This window comes from Lepisosteus oculatus, chromosome 11, assembly GCF_040954835.1.
Source record: "Lepisosteus oculatus isolate fLepOcu1 chromosome 11, fLepOcu1.hap2, whole genome shotgun sequence".
In the NCBI taxonomy this organism is placed as follows: domain Eukaryota; kingdom Metazoa; phylum Chordata; class Actinopteri; order Semionotiformes; family Lepisosteidae; genus Lepisosteus; species Lepisosteus oculatus.
In genome coordinates this window covers 20,614,819-20,640,333 of record NC_090706.1, presented here as the reverse complement: position 1 = coordinate 20,640,333, position 25,515 = coordinate 20,614,819, and the positions used below count along the sequence as shown (strand labels likewise).

Genomic DNA, 25,515 nt, shown 5'->3' with positions numbered 1-25,515 from the left:
ACCGCTGAAAAAAATTAAACATTTGATTCAGGTATTCAGAATCCTAAGAAGAATGCTTAGCCAATCAATCTATCTTCAACTAAACAAGGACTGTGCAACACAAGTATTAATTGTACAGTCCATTTAGTAGCATTCAGAAAAGAAAACCAGAGTTTTGTTTTTTTTATAGAATGTTATGCACATGTGGGGCACAAATCCCAGTCTCTCTTTCAAAGCTGACACTGCGGATTCTTGAATGATTAAGTTACCACAAAATGGGAAAGATCTCTCTTCTGTAATCTTTCTTTTGTCCTAATAATATCAACAAAAAACAAAAATATTATTTTATTGCTTCTTATCTTTACAAAATAAAAAAAACATGCAGAACATACACTGATTAGTAGACTAGTAGCATCTGCTTGTGTATTTATAGTCATCTGTGCTGTCCCATGGTCATGGGTTTTGCCAGAGGTTTCTCCAGGAGTTATCTTAACAGGGATCTTACTGGCTGGTGAGCCATCAGGATTGGTCACCAAAACCTTAAATATCAAATCAAATGACAGGATTCTTGGTTATGATCTACGGATCAAAAGCAGACATCAAAAACTGCAGAACACTCTTATATGTATCATTAAGTAAAGGGCTCCACTTAGAATATAGGATGTATATAAAATGTATATATAATTTTAATTTTATAAATTTTGTATTCTTTCATCATTCTCTATTTTATCATCATTTATTTTCACAATAAATCAACAATTATCAAATATAGGTTCTCACAGTGATGCACCTTCTTTCAGAATATTCCAGATGAAAATGACTAGTAGGAGTATTAGTGTTATTTTAACTGCCAAGTGCCATAAATATATAATGGGAATATTTGATAATGTATTATATGTGATCTATAAAAAAGCAATCATAAAACATAAAAAAATGCTGAATGTGTAAAATTACCATGAAATTAAATGGCATTCCAGGCTTGAAGTATTTGGGGGTCTTCGTAAAATGAATGGTGTAAGGAGACTGAACAATTTGGATGCCTCTCTTCTCTGCCTCCACCATATCACTGCCTGAAAGTGAAGGTAATGTTATATGAAATTAAATTGTATTAAAATTGTAATGATTTAGTATTCAAACCAATACAATTAACACCTCTCAGTTTCCACAGAAAATGCACTAAAACAAAACATGAAAAATGAAAGGACGCCATTTCACTCATGCTGATGTTGCTTTTTGTGATCTTAGTGGCTTCATGATCAACCGCAATGTTCTCAAATCAAAAAAGATTGACTCAAAACATTTTCAGCCATCTGCATCCTTATTATACTTTGTGATAACGCCCCCCCCCCTTATAGAGTGAAGTCATTTCTTTTTTCATTTCATGATTTTTTTCCATTTGTATATTCAGATGTAAATGTAATAATAAGAATGAATGTTTGATATTTACATTAAAACAATACAACAGCTAGGAACTGCCTAGCTTGATGACAGTGTGGCATTGTAGCATGCATTAACTTAAAACCAAAAGTATGTACAGTGTACAGTTTGTGATGTCACCAAGGGCAGAACCTCTAGGAGTTGTATGTCTCTGAATCATCTCATTGTGTATGGGAGTTTTTTTCTATTGTCTAAAATTATGATTGAAGCTGCCAGTAATTACTGGAGCCCAAGCAGTTGTGCCCCCTGCTCCAGTTCTGATAAATGGGTCACTGAACAAGAATAGAGGATGGAGAGAGACTAAAGCCAGCAAAAAGGTAGGTCAGCAGAAAACAAGCTTAAAAGTAGGGAAGCCACACAAGCCTTCTTGCTACCGCACAGGTCATTCTGCTATACCAGGACCTGCTGAATTACAGTATAAATCAATGGGGTGAATATAAACTGCTGTATAATCACACAAACCACTTTACTACACCAGGAACTGTTGCACTACAATTCAAGCTGCTACAATATACTACAAGCCACTTAGCTAAAATACTATACTAGAATAATATAACAGTAATGGTGTTACTGCCATACTGGATCAAAAGCTGGCAATATAAATATATCACTGTCAAGTTCACATTGGATTTCAGAATTGAATTGTGTTGTGTCTTTGGGGAACCACATTGTGTCCCTGCTGTGAGCTGCCCCATGCAGCATCACAAGCCATAAATATCATTATTACATTTCAGTCTCCTTACACTTGGTAGCTCAGACAGCTCCTGACTAGAAGGTCCTGGGCTCAATCCCAGGTAGGGGCAAGTGATGTAGCTTGCTCTAACTCCTTCTAGACAGCTCCCAGGCCCACTCAGCCTGTTTTCCAAATGAGTACCTGGGGGTAAATACTTCCAGGGGTAATAGGCCAGCCTGAGCGTGATGCGGACCACATCACCTCCACTTCCAATGTCTGATGGTTGAGGGAAAATGGTGGCCCTTGCCCCCCATTCCCCCATGGGCCTTTATGGCCTGAAAAGGGGACCTACCTACTTACACTAAGTGCTTTTTTTCCATTTTAATAATTCCACACTTGATCATACTTGAACTTGTTCTAACCTCTGCATTTCAAGTCTGCCTTTGTATCCCAATGTTTCATTAGCAGCAAGTCCGAATTATGCATAAATCTGTATTTCCTACTTAGCTGGTACATATTCCCCATGTACATGGTAAAATAGCAACTTATAGGAATGGCAAAAATAGTGATTCCTTTAATAGTGATATTAATATATGCTCACTTAATTTTTTAAACAAATACAAATTCAGAAAACAGTTTCAAACAACATTTTAAACAAATGACTGTTTAAAAATAAATGTAGGCACATTGCTTAATACTTTTTTATTTCATTTGTCTTCAGCATTTTTAACACACTGCTGCTTGTATTCAGATGTAAGAGAAAGAGTAATGATCTTAACACTCTTATAAGAAAGTACTTACCAGTTGCTGTTAAAACAGTTGCAGATACATAGATAGATTTTTTATGAACCTCCTGTATTTTTGGGAATATTTTTGTAATGTGTTCTCTTCTTAACGTGGCTGTTCCCTTTCCATCAATAATCTGAAATACACAAAACAGGCTGAATTTAAAAAATAATCAAAGTGGATTAAATATACAATGTATTTATTATAAATTCCAACATTAAGCAAATTAAAATTTAAGAAACACACTGGCTGTAAAAGGTCAGGTGCTCCTAAATCAAATTGAGTGCACTAGAAAAACAGTATGTTACGACCCCAAGTGTCTAGGGGTAAAGGGGTGTAACATTTAGGATAATTCTTTTGGAAGCAGGTGGGTTTTGGTGAGGGACTAGGAAGCGTGATAACAAGGGTAAGGAACTAGAGTGGTGCCAAAGGAAAGAAAATAAACAAAATGGAGCTGGCTAGGACAGTGAGGGAAAGCTAATCCGACTACAGAAGAAAACCCGAAACACAAGGTCTTCGGCGTCTTCAACACCCTAGCTAACCTGCACTGACTACCCAAAACCATACAAGACAAATGGCACTCACCCGTACTGAACTAGTGTACTAACACAAAATCAACTAAGTGTGTTAAGTGTACCCAACAACCTAAACTAACCTTATATACAAAAGTTCAAACAAAAACACAAGTGAACCAGGAATACCAATAAGGGAAAACAAGAGTAATCAACAGGAGCAGGGTACAAAAGAACACAAAAGTTGAACATGTAACACTGAGGCAAGGTAATGGCAAAACAAGGATGAACACACAAACAAACTAAAGTACAAAGAAACTAACAAAAAACCAACAAAACAACAAAGCCAAAGCTATACAAAAATACACAAACACACACAAAGCAAAACAAACCAACATTTGAAGCTGAAGCAATAACCAGAAGCAATAACCAAAATCAAACAGGACCAAAGTCAAACAAAAGGCCTCTCTTTGCTGAAAACCTCCATGTTATATACTGAATAAGATGTGTTCTGATTGGCTGAGAGCTAATTGATGATGACCTCATACTGAAAGTGTGGTGTAATGGTGGGCCAATGGGGAAGGGAGAACAATCAAGGGTCAGCAGTGTGGACATAACAGAAAAAACACATACAGAACACACAGTGGGATGTAACACAGTAAAAGCAGAGAATTTTTGTGACACAGCTACAATTTTGTCACACAGCTACAATAGCCCCACTACTGAATTAATTGTAGCAACTTCTGCAATGGTGGCATAAAAAAACTGACAACTGTAATGGCATCAACTGTGTCAATTGAAACAACAAGTGATGCAGATATACAAAAGAGACACAACTGTAACAACAGCAGCTGAAACTGCTTGTATTCTTGTACTGTAAATGCCTAGTTTTCTTACATAAGCATGTTTAGCCCTGCAGATTAATTAAAACACAGGAATTGTTTGTGTGATTTTAGAGAACTACGTAATGAAGAATGTCTTCTTGAATTTTACTTGGTATGCCAATGTTTTCCTGTTTTTTTATTTCTCTGTAGTATCACTCTGTAATATGCCTCTTCTTAAGTGGTGCTTGATTCTTACTTCTACTCGTTGTAGGGAGTCTGGGAAGCTCTTCTTTTCATCCTTGTCTAAGACAACCCCAAATACCACATATGCAGACCCCACAACATTGCTTCCATACAAGAATCTATTGGGAACAAGGGAGAGCATATAAAAAGTACACTTCCTCAGAAGTCTATAAAATATTCTGTAATCAGACAAATCAATCTGTTATCATATACCATATGTTCTGTCTTAGAGTAAGCATTGTAAAATTTAGGGAAAATAGTCCCTGGATATCTGACACTTTGTTTTCCCCACAATTAATAATGTTCCTAGTGTAATACTCTTCATGCACAATAAATCACAATGAAATTTTTCCAAGTTCTTAAAAGTCTTGATTTAACAAATTCTAGGCAGTAAGATGCACATTTTATTTCTTGATAATTAAAAAGACTATGATTATAGAGATATTCAGAGACTTTAATATATTTGTACCATTCCCCCGATCAGTATTTTTAAATGACTCTATCCCTAACATGCTTAGAAAAGTTAAATTCACTCCTGACCAAGAAAAATTTACAGAAAATGTTTTATGATAAAATCATAATCAAAATCGGGGACAGCGGTTAATCAGCTAATCAGCTACTTGTGTGGTTTGTTATGGTAATTTTCTGCACTTAAGTTAATTTAGGTTTTCCACGGCAAAGGATTTGAATATTTGGGTTTGAATGCAATCTTGACTTTTCCACATTTCTTTCAAATTTATTAGCTATTTTGTTTCTTTCTTTTTTGCTTCAAATGTGTGTTGTATGTACTGTATGTAACAGCTATTTCAAAGTGACATGACTGCAAGATTTAATGTAACAAAAAATGTAATGTTCAGGTGTAGATATCTATAATATGTTATTCAATTATGTACTGTTTGGTTTAGTTCAAGCAATATGCTAGATCCTAGAAAACTAAAATCAGCATTCAAGACCCAAGTATACAATTAACAAAACAAAAATCTCCAGAAGAACACACCCTACCTGGCAGTTATTTTGACAGAAAGTTCTTTGCCATCAATGTAGAAAAATGGTTGTTGTGGCTCCAACTTAACTTCAAAGCTCGGCAGTACTGTAAGTGCCAGATAAAAGAGGGAAAAATATGGTATTTAAAACCTTTGTCTAAATTAGTTGACGATGAGACATCAATATGAAGTGATGATTTAAACTCTGTATAGCATTTCGAAGAATTTTATTAGAAGTATAGAAAAATGCAGGTCTCAAGGCCCAGAATCCTGTTGGTTTCACAACTAATTTACACATAACTTCCTATTTGAATGATTAGTTCAATTAAATAAATAAAAACAAGAGTAGAAAGAAATATAAGAATACATTTTTTTCTGGAGATTTTGAGTTACATGTAGCTTGTTTTGTTTTTATGCCTTTCTGGACTTGGAGAAGGCATATAACCGTGTGCCCAGAGAGGTGGTGTATTGGTGCTTGAGGAAGAAAGGAGTACCAGAAAGGTTAGTTAGTTCAAGCAACCTATAGAGATGCAACTACAAAGGTGGTAACACAACAGGGAGGGACAAAAGAGTTTGAAATCACAGTTGTAGTACACCAAGGATCAGCACAAAGTCCTGAAGAAAGATGTGAAGACGGGGGTTTGAATTTAATCCTTTCTGTAGGGGGTTTAGACTTCCAAGTCACAAGCAGGGGTTTATGGCAGGAAAGGGGGTTAACTGATAAGGATTGCAGATGCCAGCTAGGAACCCCCCTGGGTGTAATGTTAAACTGACCATTTGCCCAGAACATCGTAAACTGGCCAAATACCATGAACCCCCCTCTTTACCATCATACCGAGTGACGTCAGAAACGGAGAAGAAAACACTATATAACCCAAAAGTTTGTAACAGTACGTTGAACAATACTTCGGTTTTGTTGTTTCTTGCGGGAAACAAGACTTCGGCTTTATTGTTCCTTGCATGCAATAAACTCATCTGTTTTACTTCATCTCGGGATCAAGAACCTTATTTCTTCTGTTACAACAAATTTGGCGTAGTCGGCGGATGCTCCAGAAGGCGCAGGACTTCCCATCGGCAGGAGAGACGGTCAGCGCGCACATAACTAAGAGGTAAGGACTCCTCTTTTATTTAAAAGTCCCGACTCTCTCTGACCGATTGGGAAATCTCTGCTCCCTGCGAGAATCGCCCAAGATGACGGAGTAAACGTGAGTTTCTGAATTCCTCTGGCCCGGGGAAGGCACCGGTGTATGTAATGGGTTGTTTGCTGTAAGCCCAGAATTTGGTCTGGCAGGGGGTCCGCGGTATTGTGTACAGGCGTTCGAAGCTGGTGTATGCCTTAATTGCGCGTGGAGTTTTGAACGGGTTTTGGACCCTTACCGTGAAGTTCAGGACTGGTGTGGGTCTTAATTGCACCCGGAGTTCTGAAGGTCAGAACTGGTTTGGGTCTTAATTGCACCCGGAGTTCTGAGGCTCAGAATCGGTGTGGGCCTTAATTGCGCCCGGGGTTCTAGAGCAAGTGGTGCATTAAATGCACGTAGTTCAGGACTGGTGTGGGTCTTAATTGCACCCGGAGTTCTGAAGGTCAGAACTGGTTTGGATCTTAATTGCACCCGGAGTTCTGTGGCTCGGGATCGGTGTGGGCCTTAATTGCGCCCGGGGTTCTGGAGCTGAGTGGTGCATTAAATGCACGTATAATTCAGGACTGGTGTGGGTCTTAATTGCACCCGGAGTTCTGAAGGTCAGAACTGGTTTGGGTCTTAATTGCACCCGGAGTTCTGTGGCTCGGGATCGGTGTGGGCCTTAATTGCGCCCGGGGTTCTGGAGCTGAGTGGTGCATTAAATGCACGTATAATCCAGGATTGGTGTGGGCTTTAATTACGCCCGGGGTCCTGAGATTAGCTACGCCTTGATCGTGCACAGATTGGAGTGGCGTGGTTTCTGGCGTGGCGTGGTTTTTTTTTTTGTTTTAAAGGAAGCAGGAGTAGAAGAGATATATGTATGTATGTTTTTGGTGTTTTCCTTGTTTGTGAAATACATATACACACGCACGACACTAACATAAACACACCTCATAATAAAAGAGCAAAGCATTAAGTGGCAGGATTTGGGGGACGTTGAGACCCGGGAATGGCCCTGATTGAGCTCAGTGCGTAAGTCCACCCCGGGGCAAAAGCAGCGATGCTGGCGTTCTGGGGATGGTGAATTACTGATCAAGAAAGGGGGTTTTCGAGGTCTCGTTTCTTACCTGTGAACAGTGCGGTGTAAGTCCTCTCTAAAGTCTCGGAGAGGCATTTAGATCTGGAGGTAACAGACGCCCTTGGCTGAATGAGTGCAGTAATGCACAGGTTTTTCCAAGTGAAAGCATCCCCTTACTGAATGAGCTGTTACCTCACACACGACAAAAGTAAATCTTAAAGAGACCGAACATGTGCGCTAACTGATGGTTTGAGAAAGTGGTGGAAGGGTCCGTTTAAATATCGGAAAAGTGTAAGTTGACGGAAAAGAAGGAGAAAAATATGGAAAAAGCTGAGTTTGTCAGGGGGAATTTGGGGCGAAGACGCCTGTAAAGAAAGCATATATGAGTATTGATTGGCAAAAGCACAAGCATGTAGCTCCCACCCTGGTGCACGGCCGGCACCAGTGGTGGCAGATACATGACGAAAAAGAAAGAAATTGGGATGTGACTTAAAAGTGTGTTTACGGGGAAAATAAAAACCCGGAAAAAAAATATACTTTACTCACTACGAAAGAGTATAGGAAAAAAAGCTAGAAGAGGCAGTACAGGAGAATGAGAAACTAAAGAAGGAATTAACTCCTGGTCACGCTGCACTGGTTAATGTGCTGCAGCCAGCGACTAAGTTATATCCTGCTCTCCCACAGGGGAACAAACAGGCAGGAAACGAAAATAATTGGGATCAATTCCCTCAGTGGCCATATGGAGAAGGGGGGTCTGATTGGGATAACACTTGGTATGAGTGTGATAAAAACGGATCAGGGTCTCCCCTGTTAGAGGGAGGGCGCCCGCAGATCTGTACTCTCACTCGAAGTGGGAAAGGACTTGATGTAGCAGGGGCTGGCGCCGTTGATGACAGCGCCACTCTAACACTGTCTCGCACCCCGTCGAGGGGGGTCTGCAATCGCACCTACCTTCCCTGATTTCCCCCATACGATCAAATCCAAAACCGTAAGATATTGACCGGTGGGCTAAAGTACCGCACCCGAAATTAGAAATGCAGCGAACCTGGAGTGCGCTTCAGGAATTAAAAGGATTCATGTAAAAGTAAAACAAGAATACAGCACATTGTATTACGAAGAGAAAAATATATTCTCGATGTGTATGTGTGTTTTATGAATTTGTGTGCCGGCATGTATGTGTGTAACTGTGAGTTTTGGTCTACTAAATGACGGTGTGAGTGTGTTTAGCCAGCGGGACTGGCTAGAGACGTAACTAAAGAGACTTGACGAAAATCAACTTAAGGAGATTGGAAAATATAAGAGCGTCTGAAACGTATAAGTACAGTACAGGTGGACGTAAAAGTAGTTAAACAGTTTTTGTATTATTATAAATTATTATAAATTGTAATTTATACAATTAGTTGCAATAGTGGAAACAATTTGGTTTTATTCGAATGTCTCGAAACCAGACATGCTGAAACGCTGTAGGTTTAGAATCGAGACTGGGGAGAATAACGTCTTGTGAGAAAATCTGTTTACCTAACGATTAGATCCTGTAAATCCCTTGTAGCCTCCCTAAGTCTGTCCCAGTCCAGTGGATAAAAATGTACTGTTAATGGAGTGTTGGTTTTTCTGTAGGGGATACTGGAGCACTACTGTCCTGCTTGTTTCACTCCTCTGTTCAACAGTGTACTATAGAGCAATGTATATGGGAAGATGGCAGGAGGCCACAGGAGTATTGGGACAGCAAGTTTTACTTGCCGAGTACCAGATTTTAATGGGTGGTTTGATCCCAGATCTATTGGGTTGAAATATTATGCATTACAAAGAATGACTATGCAGAACAGGGTATCACGTGGCTTCAACTGGCTGTGATCACTCAGTATGTTGATGGTATTCTGAGTGCTTCCCCTGACGAGGAAACCCACAAGTCTGAGTTGCTTCAGCTTTAGAGTGTCTAATAGAAGCAGTTATGATAAGGCCCTTTTGTGTCTAGCATTGTGGAATTTTAACAGGGCCTGGGTAATATGTTTTTTACAGGGTGAGCACAACTCTTAACAGATCTGCTTAAGGGGGGAGTGCAGTACAAGGACAAGATTGCCTTGGTTCCTGCAGCAAAAGATGCCTTTAATAATTTGAAACAAGTTCTCTTACAGGTGCTGAGACTGGGGTTTCCTCAGAGGGATCAACCATTCCTTTGTATTATTGCAAGTAGCTGACAGAGGCCACCCAAGGAGCCCGCGAGCAGGTCCTGGAGGCGTGGGGACCACCACCTGAAGGAGGGCACAACCTCATCCCAGGAAAGTGGGTGTGGATCAGGAAATTTCCTTCACAGGTTCTCCAGCCCAGGTGGGATCCAGATCCTGTTGACAACCGAGTCTGCGGTTCGAGTGGAAGGAAAAGATCGCTGGATCCACGCGCCACACTGCCGACGAGCCTCATCCCCATTTACAGACTCAGAATGAAATCATTTCTGTCAATAATGATAATTGTTGCTGTAGAACTATGTTCCGCAGGGATTAATGATCATCTCTCCCACAAAGGAGAACATGGAATTAATTCCTTTTTAGGCCTCTCCTATCTGACAGCTAAGAAAACCAACCAAAGTGCCTGCTGGGTGTGTGCAGCATTACCCAAATATGTACAGGGAGGACTTCCTATGGGAGCCATTTCTTGGCGTCTCGAGGAAGTCATAGGCATGATCATTTGGAGGGATAATTTAGGAGATTTTAATATGACAAACTATGGGGGGTTGCCATAACACGACTTTAACCTGCACAACATTACAATATCTACAGGAGCGAGGCTTAGAGCCTACGAGTTTCACAGGCTCTTACGCTCCTAAATATAACAGAAGCCATACACCACCATACCTGACTCTCAATAAGGAACGTGAGGGAAACATATGTTTTCAGCACACTAATGGTCTGCACTTGGTTGGATGGAGTCGTTGCCAACTTACCATCGCTGCAAATATATCCACCTCTACCTTCCAAATTCCAGGATGGGATCGGCACACCCCACAATTCGGTATAAGTTTCTTATTTTCAGAGGCATGGGGAGCGCCAAACGGAACATATTTCATTTGTGGAAAACGAGCCTACCCATGGTTGCCAGCCCAGTGGTCTGGCTCATGTTATTTAGGATATGGGGTTCCTCATATCCGTGTTCAAACCCACAGCCCCTTCGGACCTAACCACAGACCACAAAGAAAATTGGCTGATTGGGAATATTATTTAGGTATAATATTTCCACAAGCCGGCATGAACTTTCTGAGTCGAGAGTTAATTCAAATGGCCTCGACTTTAGAAGAATTAGCAAATTCTACCTCATCTAGTCTGAAGGCTGTTAATGATGAGATGGTAGCCCTCAGAACAGTGGCCATGCAGAACCTACTAGCTTTAGATTATGTACTGGCGGCCCAAGGAGGAACTTGTGCAGTAATTGGCACTGAATGCTGCACATATATTCCTGATAATTCTGAGCACATCTCAGATCTGGCCCAACACATTTACAATGAGGGACAGAAATATCAGGACTATTATACTGAAAATTGGGGAATTGGGTCTTGGGTAAAGTCTGTGTTTGGGGCCTGGGGTGGAACCTTTTTATAGTATTTATCTGTAGGAGTAGTATTGTTTATATGTATAATTGTAATCATCACATTCACAAAAACATGTATCACATCTTGCTATAACCGTGGAACGTACAATGTCATGGCAATACATACCTGTTCGCCAAGAAAGGAAAGATCTGCCCTGACATTGTATGTATAAAAATAGGCTACACTGACGTATGCCATATTTTATAAGGGGGGAATGAAGAAAGATGTGAAGACGGGGGTTTGAATTTAATCCTTTCTGTAGGGGGTTTAGACTTCCAAGTCACAAGCAGGGGTTTATGGCAGGAAAGGGGGTTAACTGATAAGGATTGCAGATGCCAGCTAGGAACCCCCCTGGGTGTAATGTTAAACTGACCATTTGCCCAGAACATCGTAAACTGGCCAAATACCATGAACCCCCCTCTTTACCATCATACCGAGTGACGTCAGAAACGGAGAAGAAAACACTATATAACCCAAAAGTTTGTAACAGTACGTTGAACAATACTTCGGTTTTGTTGTTTCTTGCGGGAAACAAGACTTCGGCTTTATTGTTCCTTGCATGCAATAAACTCATCTGTTTTACTTCATCTCGGGATCAAGAACCTTATTTCTTCTGTTACAACAGTCCTTTCCTTTTTATAAACATTATTTACACACTGACAGAGGAGGTAAGAACAGAAGTGCCTTGGAAACTCATTTTTGCTGATGATGTGGCACTGATGGCAGATTCAGAAGTAGAACTACAGGAGTTCAAATGGCAGAGGAGTCTGGAAAAGGGTGGACTGAAAATGAATGCAGAAAAATCTGAAATAATGGTAATGGAGAGAAGAGGAGATACTATGACCAATGTTGAGGAGACAAATGGAGGAAAACTGAAACAGGTTGATGGCTTTAAATACCGTGGATCAAAACTGGTAAAGGGAGGAGAAACACTGGAGGCAGTAAAACAAAGAGTGAAAGCTGGAACAAGTGGAGAGAAATAACTGGAATAATCTGTGACAGGAAAATTCCTAGAAAGTTAAAGTGCAAAATGTACAAGACTGTGATTAGACCTGTACTACTATATGGAGCTGAATGCTTGGCAGTTGGAAAGATGGAAGAGAACTTGATGAGAAGAACTGAAATGAGGATGTTGAGATGGATTCTGCAGATTTCAATGAAGGATAAGATCAGAAATGAAGAAATCCGTAGACGATGTAGGGTGGTGGATGTAGTTGAGAAGATGTGAGAAGTGAGGTTATGGTGGTATGGACATATCATGAGGAGGGACATTGAGGAAGTAACAAAGAGGGTAATGGAATTTGAGGTGGAAGGTAACAGGGGAAGAGGCAGGCCTAGAAAGAGATGGATAGATTATGTGAGAAAAGATATGGAGGTATGTGAAGTGAGTGAGGAAGATGTGCTCGACAGAGACAAGTGGAGAAGAGCAACCAAAGCAGCTGACCCCAGGACAGTCTGGACTAAGACTGTGAAAAAGAAGAAGAAGAAGTAGCTTGTTTTCATGTTTCAATGGTCTAAAGCAAAATTATTATAATTATAATTATTATTATTTTGGTATTATATTATTTTCTATTATTATTAATATTATTTTGGAAAAATTGTGTATAAATTGGACATAGCTAGAAAAGAAGAAACTGTTTGAAATACATATTTGTATAACAAAATACATATTGTATGCTAAAAATAAATGTGCATGACAACAAAAATAATATTCTGGTATTTGTGTTTATGAAAGAGATTCTTACCATACTCCTTTACTTCAAAATCAGTAGTAAATTCTTTTTGAGGTGTCTTTTCATGTTTTGTGACAATCTTCCATGTTCCAAAACTACAGAAAAGCAAACAAAAAACATTCACTTGTGTCAGGAGGATGAAACATTATGGAATCCTAACTCTCATCAAATCTGTCTCTGGCACCTTAACATATTTTCCTGTTCAACATGGATGTCTGTGGTGTTTACACTACAGAGTGTCTCCCCTACAATTCTGAATATGCTGAAGAATGGCTCAAATGCCACTTTCACAGCTGTTAGGGAGTGTTAATGGAGCACCTAGATTTGGAGTGTCAGTAGTTTAGGCCACTACAGGGTGGTGTAGAGAAAGAGAGAGAGGTAAATATGGTTCTACAAGGTGTCAAGAAGAATTGACTACAACTGTCTGCAAGCTAATTGCTCTCGAGTCAACCCTCTATAAAGGTTATCTGCTCTGATATCAGATTAAAACAGCAATTTCTGTAGTAAGACAGTACTCCGTAGTAAAAAAAAAAGTCCAGTCATGTGGTGAGACAAAAAACAACAAGGTTAAGAACATAAAATAACAAACCAAATACTTCTGTGTCAGAAGTATTGGTGTGGCCTATTTGTAATATGTCCCTTGACAAAAAGGATTAGTTGGTTATACTAAGTTAATTCAACAAGGAAACAGAAAGACCAGTGCTTTTCAGACCAGGTTAAGTTTGGGTAGGTAGAAAACAGGTTTTGAAAAGAATTTGCATTCTTATTGATGCCATTCCATGCAACTAAACTCAGTCTTCTCCAGCTAAGCTCACACCTTATTTCATGATGCGTCTAGTCATGACCTCTTGGGTACATCAACTTCCATTTTACATTATTTTGCAATACTTAATATATAAGTATTATATATTTTATTATTTTGAAATGAAATGGACAAACATTCAAAAATGTCATTTTGTCTTGAATGACTTGTTTCTTTCACACCTTGTGCCTGTAATGTAACTGTGTTCTGCGAACTTACGGAACAATTTCTGGAAGACTATAAGACTTTGAAATAATCCCATTGCTTGGAAAGAAGACATCTCTCTGTACTACAATACCATCAGGATTCTGTAAAAGGAGGAAAAAAATAGTTTTATTTTCAGGAAAGAACTGGTGAATAATTGTGCACTAATTTGCACAACTAATGCAATATTTGTGAAAGATAGTTTTACTGTATATCCCCCTGAAACTGATTCTTAATTGAAAGCTTTTAATAGATGCAAATGTCTGTTGAAATGTTTTTATATATTTTGTAATTAAAGCCTTAGAAAGAGCATACATGCTTCTGGAACCCATTGAATTATACAAATGATTTTCAAGGAGGCTGAACACAAGGAAGGTAAAAAAGTAAGGTGAAGTATCTAAGACTTGAAATTCGATTAGAACAGCAGTGTGTTGTGGTGAGTTAAGTGTAAATCAGGAGATTTCTACGCGTAGGTCCTCCAATGCCATGATACCCATTCCTGCCAAACCTGGTTGTAGTATATTCATAGAACCAACTTCTCATGACCAAGATAATGAAAGAAATGCAAGTCCACTGTACAATTCAGTGCTCTAAATCCAAGGACACTAAAGATGAGCCCATTTCTGACAATTCTGTTGACAAAGGGTTATTTAATTACCTCATAGATACTGTATATTGTTTTCTTTGTGAGTGTATAATATATATTTTAAGTTAAGCACTTGGAGTGCTCAAATATACAAAATACATCTATGATGCCTGAATCTTAGAATTGTCTACTGTAAATAAGTAAAGGTTTTACAAACACAACTGTGAAAATATGTTTTCCGAGTATGTTTGCTTACATTGGTTGCATTAAGTTGAAATAAGTACTGTATATACATTACCATAATTTCAATAGAAACTGAAGTTTGACAAGGAATCATGCGGCTGGTCAGGGCAAAGACCCTATAGAGAACTGACAAACAAAAAATGTAAAAATATATTTCTGATATGTATTCTGATAGTGTAGTAATACACTCTTAAATTATGTTAATCATACTGCAAAAATCATACTTCTGCTCTCAAAAGAGTAAAAATAAGATACATGCAATAATGTAATCCAATGATATGATACAGGTGCAGCACCTCAAAATTCTTGGGGTATTTTGCAATGTACTGCAAAGAACATGCTGCGGTACATTGAAAGGTACCACCAAAACTCTTTTTATTTTTTCAAATAATATTATGCAGGACAGTTCTACTCTGTAAAACTGTTAGGTACCACAGTGACTCCTTAACGTGCAGTGTATTTAACAGACAGTAAATCTTATTTTAATAATACAAATTAAATGTAAATTAACCCACTAGAGTTTTCCTAGTTATACTGTACAGTAACACATATTGTTTTTCATTTTTTAATTAAATACAATATTCAGAATTATTAGTAATTATATATAACAATTAGAAAACATCATTTTATTTTGGGTTTTGATTGTAACATATATTATACATATAGTAAAATGTATTATACTGAAAACATCGTATTTACAAATACAGATGCAGCCATTCAACCCCATACAGCGCAAAATTAACTGCAGCTCACAACGTTGTACTGCAGTACGTGACTGGCTGGCCAAAATGACTAACAGGGGCACTCGTGGTGCATAGGTTGTTAGTGAAACGATTTAATCATTTAATCTCTTTACTGTGCCTCAGCTTAATATTGAATATTTATATGGAATTATAAGGAATTTTTACAACTAAAGGAGCATAATGCATCTAAAGGTCATAAATGATATTAATTTAGGAACATAAACGTATTATGGAAACTGCATATGGTGGGTATTGGTAGTTTAAATAAAAAATACACACCGGTATTCCACTTTCTTCCTAAACATTTTAAGCATCAAAGTCTTTCATTCAGTTACATACTGTGGTTATGTTGGAAAAGTTTCAATGTGCTTCTTCTGACTATATTAAGTTTATATACTTCATAAAAAGTTATAATGTTTTAACCTTTCCTATGAATATATGCACTCGTTATCACAGTAAAGAAATGCATACTTTTTAGAATTTGATTAATAGGAATATAATATGGAATTGTGTATCTAAAAAAATGTATAATGATATAATTCTATTCATATAGCTCAAATTATCACAGTAGTATACTTTCTTTTTAAATGTCTGCATCAATTTATGTGAACATCTGCACTCATGGTTATGTGTATGGTGTAATGGCTTAGGTGTGTCCCTTGCATAGTGGATGTTGGGGGTTCAAAACCAGCTGTCACTATGCATTTTCTTTTAACAAATAAACAGTTCTTTGAAAAACTAAAATAGCAAATATTATGGAGACTATATTGACATTTTTGATATTTCTAAATATCACAACATGTTCGAAGCTAAGTGATTTATTAATGACAATTAATAATTTCAAATGGCTACTGTACTGCCACTACAGTATAGCTTGTGGGAAATACATTTATTCGCCCTGCATCAAAGTTTAACTCGTTCAGAGTGCCCTACATTACAAACTCCAAGCGTTTCATTTTGTCTATTGCTACAATATCGACAGCAATGTATTTAAAAGGAACGTTCAAAATGTTTCCAAAATAACCACAAGTAAATGAGTTGAGGGATTTGATAACAGAGAAATCATAACAATGTCCCTGTGTTGCTAATCATGCATACCCAACTGAAAGAAGGGCATACTTCTTAGAATGGTGGTTTAACAAGGTGCTTCTGTATACTATTATCATATCCTGTGGTATATTGCATTATGATGCGCCACGCCTACCACATTTTGATGCAGCGTACTTTGTGCATTTTTAAATGGCTGGATCTGTAAATAAAAAACAAAAATGAAGCCAGTAGTGACTTGCATGATTTATGGTCATGTACTGTAAAATAAATTGCACTATACAGTACATTACAAGGCTGCACTATATAAACAGTTTTCTATCAGGTAACCACAACACCACAACACCACAACAATGCTGCAATAATTACATCAGCACGTTTTTTATTTATAATATGCTGTTTTTAGTGTGTTTCTTGGTAATTTACTGCAAGTTTTCATCCAGCATTTTTCATTTATGTACTGCTGATTCATTTAGAGAGACTTGAAATAAAAAAAACAACTTCTGGTTCACTTGATTTTACTTTCCCTGCAAGTAATTATAACATAAGAAATTCTAATTGTGTTTTTTATACAGTATATATTATGTGTAATGCTTATATGAAATGCAATACAAAATAGAAAAAAATTAAGTTTTAAATGTAGGTTGTTCAAGCAGAGTGATGCTTTAGTTCAGTGGTTCTTGCCTGCCATGTTACCTACAGTATGTTACTGTAAAAAGACATCATTCTTCAGATGAGATGTAAAACTATTGTCCTGACTCTCTGTGGTCATTAAAAATCCCATGGCCTTTCTCGAAAATTGACCAATATTGGCCTCCTAAAAATCTCCATCTATGAATTTGTTACATCACTCTATTCATCTCACCATTGGTGTACTATGGCTGTTGTTGCATCATCCATGTGGGTGCTGCACAATGGTGGTGGAGGGGAGTCCCCATGACCTGTAAAGCGCTTTGAGTGGATTGTCCAGAAAAGTGCCAAATAAGTGTAAGTAATAATAATAAAGCATTATTGCTATGTTTGTCCCCGCCGCTTTCATTTCCAAGATATAGCACTTTCATTTTGGGGGTTGTGAAGTCACTCAGCCCCCCTTGCAACAATGCAGGAGAACCAAACTGGTCTCAATTGTTAGTGGAGCATTTGTGCTGATTTGTGCTATTAAAAGTAGCTTTCCAGTTACACTTTCACTTATCACTCTGCAGGGGTCCCAGGGTCCTCATAATCAAAGGGGATAAGAGTGGGAAGAAGGGAGATGTAATCACATTATTTCATAACATCACTGATCTTACGTCTGTAATTTATTGCCTTAATGAATACTACCTTTTTATTTTAAACTTTTTATTATAATATTTATTCTATATTGTGGCTTTATTGATTAGTGTTTAAAAGCAAATATGCATGGAAAAATCTCAGTTCTGTTTAAGGGCACCTTTAAATTCTTTTACTCTCTCAGAACAACCTTTTTGGTCTACTGATAGAAGTGTTTTTTTACTCCTGACATTTTTATTTTAAGATTTAACATGCTGTAATATGTAAAAATAACAAAAATGCCAATAAAGTACACATAGTATTTATTATACTATATTATACTATTATACTATATTCAATTAATAATTGCTTACACTTATATAGCGCTTTTCTGGACACTCCACTCAAAGCACTTTACAGGTAATGGGGACTCCCCTCCACCAATGTGCAGCATCCACCTGGATGATGCAACGGCAGCAAAGAGTGCACCAGAAAGCTCACCACACATCAGCTATCAGTGGGGAGGAGAGCAGAGTAAAGTAGCCAATTCATAGAGGCGAAATATTAGGAGGCCATGATTGATAAGGGCTAATGGGAAATTTGGCCAGGACGCCCTACTCTTTTCGAGAAACTCCTTGGGATTTTTAATGACCACAGAAAGTCAGGACCTCGGTTTTACATCTCATCTGAAGGATGGTGCCTGTTTATAGTATAGTGTCCCCGTCACTATACTGGGGCATTAGCCCACTAACACCTCTTCCAGCAGCAACCTTAGTTTTTCCCAGGAGGTCTCCCATCCAGGTACTCACACCTGCTTAGCTTCAGTGGGTTGCCAGATGTGAGTTGCAGGGTGATATGGCTGCTGACTGATTTTACTACTGCATTAAAGAAAATCTTTGTTAAAATCTTTGTATTTGTTAAAAGTACAACTGGCACATTGGTCAGGAATCAAGCCTGGGACCTTCTAGCTGGTTTGGACAAGTTAGATCAAATACCACAAGAGCTACCTTTTCCCATTTCTACAAGAGTTTCAGTTAAACTACAAATGTTTCATGGTCCATTGCAACAATGAAGACAGCAAAATGTTTTTAAAACAAGTATGTGAAAATGTTTCCAAACTAACAAGTGACCAAATTAAAGAAATGGATGAAGATAGTTTAATACACTACTACAACCAGCTATATAAATATATTAATATTCATAAATTAATATTATTAATGATGTTCCAATGAAGTTAACATTTTCACTAACATCTAAAGCACCACAAGTGACACCTACTGTATCGATCATTTATCCTTGCCCATTGAAGATTCTTTGGTCAGTATAGCACTCAACTGCTGCACGACAAAGTCATTTTACAGTGATTTTGTAGAACTTTACAGTACTTTCTAGAACACATTGCGACAGTTTTTATTGTCAAACCTTTATTGTCTGTTTCTGCTGTGATTTTAATTTTGACATAGACTTACACGTTCTGAATGCTGTAATGTTGTCTTACCTGTGTCTGTGGGAGTGTAAATGGATTTGTCCGTCTGTACAAATATGTATCCAGAGAGAAAAGAAACCAGAACAATTTTCTCCAATACTTCTCCTTCAAATCTTGCTTGGAGAATTACATACTGGTTGGAACTGGATTCTTTTTTAAATGAATTATCAGGGATCTAGCCAAAGAAAAGGTATAGTATGTGACCAGATGACACATTCACGTTCATTTTGACTAAACCTCTGTATATTTAGTACATAAAATTTGTTAAAAGTGTATGGTTTAAGAATAGGAAAATAATTAATTGATGAACAAATAGCTTTATTAAACTCATGCATGTGGAAGTAATTCTGTTTTTGTTTTTTTTAATTTTATAGTTGCATTATTTCTCTTGCGATATGTTACTATGGTTGTTGTTGACTAGCTGTGATTTAAAAGTTTTTTAGAGGCAATGAGAAGTAGTCAATTTTATAGATGTATAGTGTGTTTATTACTGTTATTATAGTTGTTTATTTTGTATTATTTCTATACTTATTGTCTCACACAGTGTCTGCAGCAGGGGACTTGAATCCATAACCTGTCATGGCTCTGTAATGAATTCTGAATGACACACTGCTCTCTGCTCTCCCCACTATGGCTAACTTTACATGTCTGAAGCAGAGACTAGGCAAGATCATGCCTGTTTTTTTTTCTTTTGCACTAGTTATTTCATAGTCATAGGAGCTCAGTCTTGGAACATATATCATGTGAAGTTTTAACAGCTGAGTAATATACAACAATAATTAAATGTTTGACTATTGAACGTGGCACTGACCTTTATTTTGTGTAAAGCCTGGAACTGGTTTCCTGCATGTAGAGTAACATGGCTCTTATGGAGCTGTTGCCTTTTTCTCTGGAAATCAAGCACAAGAATGTCCACTTTTAGGCTTCCTCCACTGTAGTCATGAGCTTCAACCATAATATTTTCTTCACTTGACACCCGTAGGACATTAGGGGCAGTTAGAACATAACTGATAAAAGAAAAAATATATAAATAAAATCTTGAGATATTTGACAATGTTAAGTTAAACATTAAAATGGAACAACAATAAAATTAGACAATTTAAGGACATAAGAAATTTAGCAATCAAAAGGTATCCATTCTAAAATTTCATCCAACAATTCCTTAATGAAAACAGTTGGTTTTTCGATTACCTGGTTGGGATAGCTTTTACATATATCTACAACTCTTGGGGTAAAAAAAAAATGTTTCATAGTATCTTGTTTTGTAAATTATATTATAAAAATAATTTCTGGTTGTGTCCCCATGTCCTTGATTCACTATTGAGTGTGAAATAGCCTTCCTGGTTGACCCTCTCTACACCCCAAATCTGTTCTCACTTTACCACCTAGCCCAATCTCTCTCTGAAGAGATTTAAGTGTTTTAATGTCCTTAAAAGACAATCCCAAAAGAACAACACTCATTCTTTTTTAAACTCATTTTAAGGATATAATATTTTTGTTATGATAATCACAACAGAACACAATATTCAGAACAAGAACACAGAACACAAGTTGATATTATAGTTTTGCACTACATAGTTGCTGACCAACATGAAAGTTCAATCCAATCCACCCATTTTCTAGCCACTTATCCACATTAGGGTCACAGTGGCCCAGAGCCTATACCAGCAAGCAAGCACCTTGGACAGGATGCCTGTATACAGAAATACAAACACGCACACACTCACATCTAGACAGTTTTCCCAGAAGCCAATTAACCTGTCATTGTACTGTGGGAGGAAATCAGAGTACCCAGATGAAACCCATGCAAATACAGGGAGAATATACAAAACTCCACACACATAGCACCACAGGTCAGAGATTGAACCCAGAGCTCCAGCACTCAAGGATAGCAATGCTAACCACTCCAACACCATGCCACCTATGAAGGCTTCTTTAATACAACATATTGACAATAGTTCTTATAGTCCTTAGTTCTTTAAACCATTAGCTAATGTCTTGTCTAAGTTCTGGTGAGCCTTAAATGTTTCCGACTATACTTTTAACAATTATTTAATTGCACTATATGAATAGAACTTTCTGATGCAAGGAATGGGTACTGTCTTGTGGCAAAAGGAATTATTTTATACTTTGCTTCATCATCTATCCACAGATGTACCTGCTAGACTTACAGTATATCAGACTACAGAAAATATCACTGAGCCAACTGGAGTAAACAAGATACTAAAACAGTATTAAAGCTTTGTCTTTGCTCGTGACAACATTCCAAAGCATTGCTTGTTCCTCTTATTGGACTATTTAACAGAATATTAACTCTCTATGCTGAGGTCATAGTCTTTCAACATGACAATATTGTATGAGAAACATATGCATATAATATACAGTATATACAGTATGCATTCTGGATCTATTGACTTATTTTTTAACAACTGCATTCAACACAGACGATGAAAATTATTCCTGTGTATTTACTTTTTTGAATATTAAAAAAAATGAAGCTCTTCATTTATTGTGTCATAAATATAACCCATAAAATTCACTAAAGCATATAAAACACAAACACCCATTATAAGCTAGTGACCTACTCCTATACGACACTGTTGATATTCAGAATTTTAAAACCATGAAGCATAACCATCTTGTTTTGTTATCTGTGCAGTTTACAGAGCCTTTTTTATATTTTCTTAGTTTTTTAGTATATTTTTTAATTTATTGCTCTTTAAGAAATCTAAAGCTTACAAAAGTAAAATCGAAAGTGCCTGCTCCTATATGGCAGCATCAATATCCATGCCATTCATGACATATTTCAAAGTGCATGCACAAAAGGTGTTAATTATTGTTTTATTATATTTTCCCACAAACTACTACTTTTATGGACATTGTCAGTTTTTGCAGGGAAAGTCTGGTATTTCTGGTTTTAAAGACAAAATTTCCCTTTAGCAGATCTAGTCCTTTAAACATGAAGTCAGTTAAACTGACAGCTTACTGTCAAAAATATCATATGCTCTGTTTGTACCCATCAATGTTTTTTTTGCAAAGTTATTTTAACAAAATCCAAGAACCACAGACACTCCAAACAGACCAACTCCAAATCCTCCAAAATCTCAAAATCCTGTTGTTAGTCCTAATTAGTGTCTTCATAATTTACTTTAGTATATTTGGTAGAAGAATATTATTAGAATTGTCTGGATGATATGAAGTTGAACATTTGAAAATTTAAGTAAAGTTTAATTGTTCAAAATCGTGTAATATGTACTATTAAGAAAAAATGTACGATTAAGAAAAAAAAATGAAAGCAAACATTAATTTTAAAAGTGCAAAAAACATTTTGAATATAAACAGTTTTCAGTAATTTGTTTTCTACATGTGTGTACCTTTCGTATATTCAAATGTATCTTGAGACAATTTTTATATGTATGGTAAATTTAATCGAAGCAATACTTACAGGGGTTTACAGCTGGCAAGAGTTGGGTAGGAGAAAGCCAACAGAGTGAGAAAGACAACCACAGGCATCCTGCTAAAATTAGTATATCTTACCCCTTCTATCAGAAGGGAGCCTTTAAATATTATTGCATGCGCACTGAAAATCTGGCAAGAAGAATTTAACCTTTAGACTGAAAGGTAGTTTCCAATTATCTGCAACTAAATTCTTTCTAAAATCTCTTATGAAAGACATGTTCAAAGAAATACTGGAAAGAAATTACAGAATTTTACAGGAAATCAGACTATGAAACAACCCTGTATAATCAAATATTTAAATTGCACAATAATCATTCATTACTCTGCAGAGACTAGAGCTGTGGCACGATATATACGATCCATATGACAGATCCCAGCCTAAAGGATCAAAGGTTTAAGGTATAAAAACTCAAGAGGTCTTCAAAACCGTAGTGAAAGGGGTTTTAATTCTAGGAAAAGGTTCCTACATACACCAACTCTTACTTATAACGAAGCTCCAAGTGAAAATACTATCCACTCAGTAACAGTTATATACACCTACACACTAATTTAACTCAGGGCAGAGTGGTGGCTCTGTGGTAAGCATCTGTGCCTACAGCTAGAAGGTTGCCAGTTCAAATCCTGTAGCTGGCATTGGAATCCTACTCTGGTGGGCCCTTAACTCTAACTGCTCTAGGGGTGCCATACAATGGCAGACCCTGTGCTCTGACCCCAGGCTGTCTCCCTGTCTGTGTGTCTCATGGAGAGTAAGCTGGGATATGTAAAAAGATCATTTGTAATGTGAGATTATTGGCTTAATAAAGTGATGTTATTTTATTATTATAACCCCATGTGAGAATGTAACCATCTGTGATTATTCCAAGTAAACTGTATAACAAATCAATACTAAGGCCCTAGACAATTAACTCTAGATAAGATTACTTTCTTATCCATATACAATTTCCTGCATTAAGAAATCACATTTTCACATACCCCAACTTGCTCTCCATGAGACAAAGGCACACAGACAGGGAGACAAGTTCAGGGTCAGAGCAGAGGGTCAGCCATTGTACAGCACCCCCAGAGCAGTTGGGGTTAAGGGCCTCACTGAGCAGGATTACTCTGCAACACATGGGATTCAAACCAGCAACCTTCCAGCTATAGGCACAGATCCCTAGCCACAGTGCCACCACTCTGCTCCTAGCAGACCCGCTGTAATTGAGTCCTTAATGGACTACTATGCCACATTTCCTCCTTTTAAACAATATCCGACAGGTAGGTCTCTCTTTTCACCAAAGGTCATAGGAGAACAACAAAACTCATTTTAGAGATTCTGGGATATGTGTCACCTTTTTTTTTTTCATTTTAATGGAACTGCTGATTTTTCCCTTCATTTTGGGGAACTTCTGGAATGCAAGAAATTCCTCCTTCACCTTGGGGAACTCTTGGAGCACTTAACAGATTAAAAACGTATAGGACTCTAGAAGCACAGTAAAAGAGTCTTGATTATAGGAGATGTTCCCATATACAAATAATCCACCTTTAACCTGAACTACCAACCACTCACAAATTCCATTATATATACCAAACTCACTAATTGAACCCCATATGCGCATTTCACACATTATATATTACATTTGAGATTGTGATCCTTTTGACCTTTCATCAAGGTTAATTTATATATCACTAGCTTGCAAAAAAGATTTAGTTTTCTGTTTGTGAGGTGGCTTTGCCTGGCCAAGAGTATTTTTGCTCTTTTACCATAATGAAATTTTACATTTGTGACCTAAAAACGAACTTCTGTGCCTGGCACAGATATCTGGCAGCAATGCTATCAATTCCCAGTAGTGTGTTTTGATATGTTGTGTTTAAATAACCTTGTCATTACAACATTCAGTTAAAAGAAACATAATGCATATGCACCAAGAAAATTCCAAAAGATTTAGTAATGTAATAAATAATGAAAAAAACATGTACTTATTATCCCCTAAACAACTAATTTAGTTATATAAAGAGTACATTTTGGAAATTAAGTTGTACAAATAAATGTATATAAGAGTCTCATTTAAAATAACCTGAGCATAACAATAAACTGAACACTGTATCTGTTTATTAAAAAAAATACAATGAGTTTTGGATATACTGTAGATTAAATATTTTGGTATCATTTTTATTACTTGATTATTCATGACCTTGAGATAAAATAGCCTTTTATTTTAAAAGTAAAGGATCTAGTTAATAAAAAAGATGGCTTAAAACAAATTATTACACTTGTTGAATTTTATGTCTGGTAAAAATAACAAAATAAACACAGACTAAGCAGCCAATATTCTCAACATTATTAAGTGAACAATGTTCCTTTGTATCATCATTATGCATTTAGAAAAAAAATTGTGTACTCCTGCTTGCCTTTTCGTATGTTCACAGTTGGCAATTCATAACCTGGAAAGATATTACAACCAAACTGAGCCTTCATTACTATTACTTTACTACTTTACTATAACATTACTTTAACATCGTCCCAGGATGTAACTAGAGCTGCAAAGGAGGCACAACGGCACCATTACTTCCTCAGACAGTTGAATAAATTTGGTCTAATTTTCAACTATCCTTACTACATTTTGCAGCTGTGTTATTGAGAGTGTGCTCCATGTGGTATTACAGTGTGGTTTGGCAGCAGCTTGTAACACTCAGAGGTGATCAGGTCAGTCCAGATTATTGTACAATAGAGTACAGCTCCCCTCTATTGTAGACATTTTTACAACTCGC

At 37.1% G+C, this 25,515-nt stretch overlaps 1 protein-coding gene across 3 annotated transcripts in view; it reads right to left on the bottom strand.

The window, feature by feature from the left end:
* Positions 1 to 22,839, bottom strand: part of LOC102688099 (complement C3-like) — a 69,513-nt gene extending 46,674 nt beyond the window's left edge. For all 3 annotated transcript variants that reach the window (XM_015349018.2, XM_015349019.2, XM_015349020.2), the window contains exons 1-11: positions 22,754 to 22,839; positions 20,120 to 20,315; positions 19,321 to 19,483; positions 14,840 to 14,910; positions 13,971 to 14,059; positions 12,962 to 13,044; positions 5,457 to 5,544; positions 4,468 to 4,573; positions 2,891 to 3,011; positions 934 to 1,049; positions 372 to 518 (exon numbers count right to left, since the gene is read on the bottom strand). In XM_015349018.2, the coding sequence (XP_015204504.2) occupies positions 372 to 518; positions 934 to 1,049; positions 2,891 to 3,011; positions 4,468 to 4,573; positions 5,457 to 5,544; positions 12,962 to 13,044; positions 13,971 to 14,059; positions 14,840 to 14,910; positions 19,321 to 19,483; positions 20,120 to 20,315; positions 22,754 to 22,821 (1,248 nt within the window). In that variant the 5' untranslated portion in view covers positions 22,822 to 22,839. The remainder of the gene's footprint in view (positions 1 to 371; positions 519 to 933; positions 1,050 to 2,890; positions 3,012 to 4,467; positions 4,574 to 5,456; positions 5,545 to 12,961; positions 13,045 to 13,970; positions 14,060 to 14,839; positions 14,911 to 19,320; positions 19,484 to 20,119; positions 20,316 to 22,753) is intronic.
* Between the last annotated feature and the right edge of the window lie 2,676 nt (positions 22,840 to 25,515).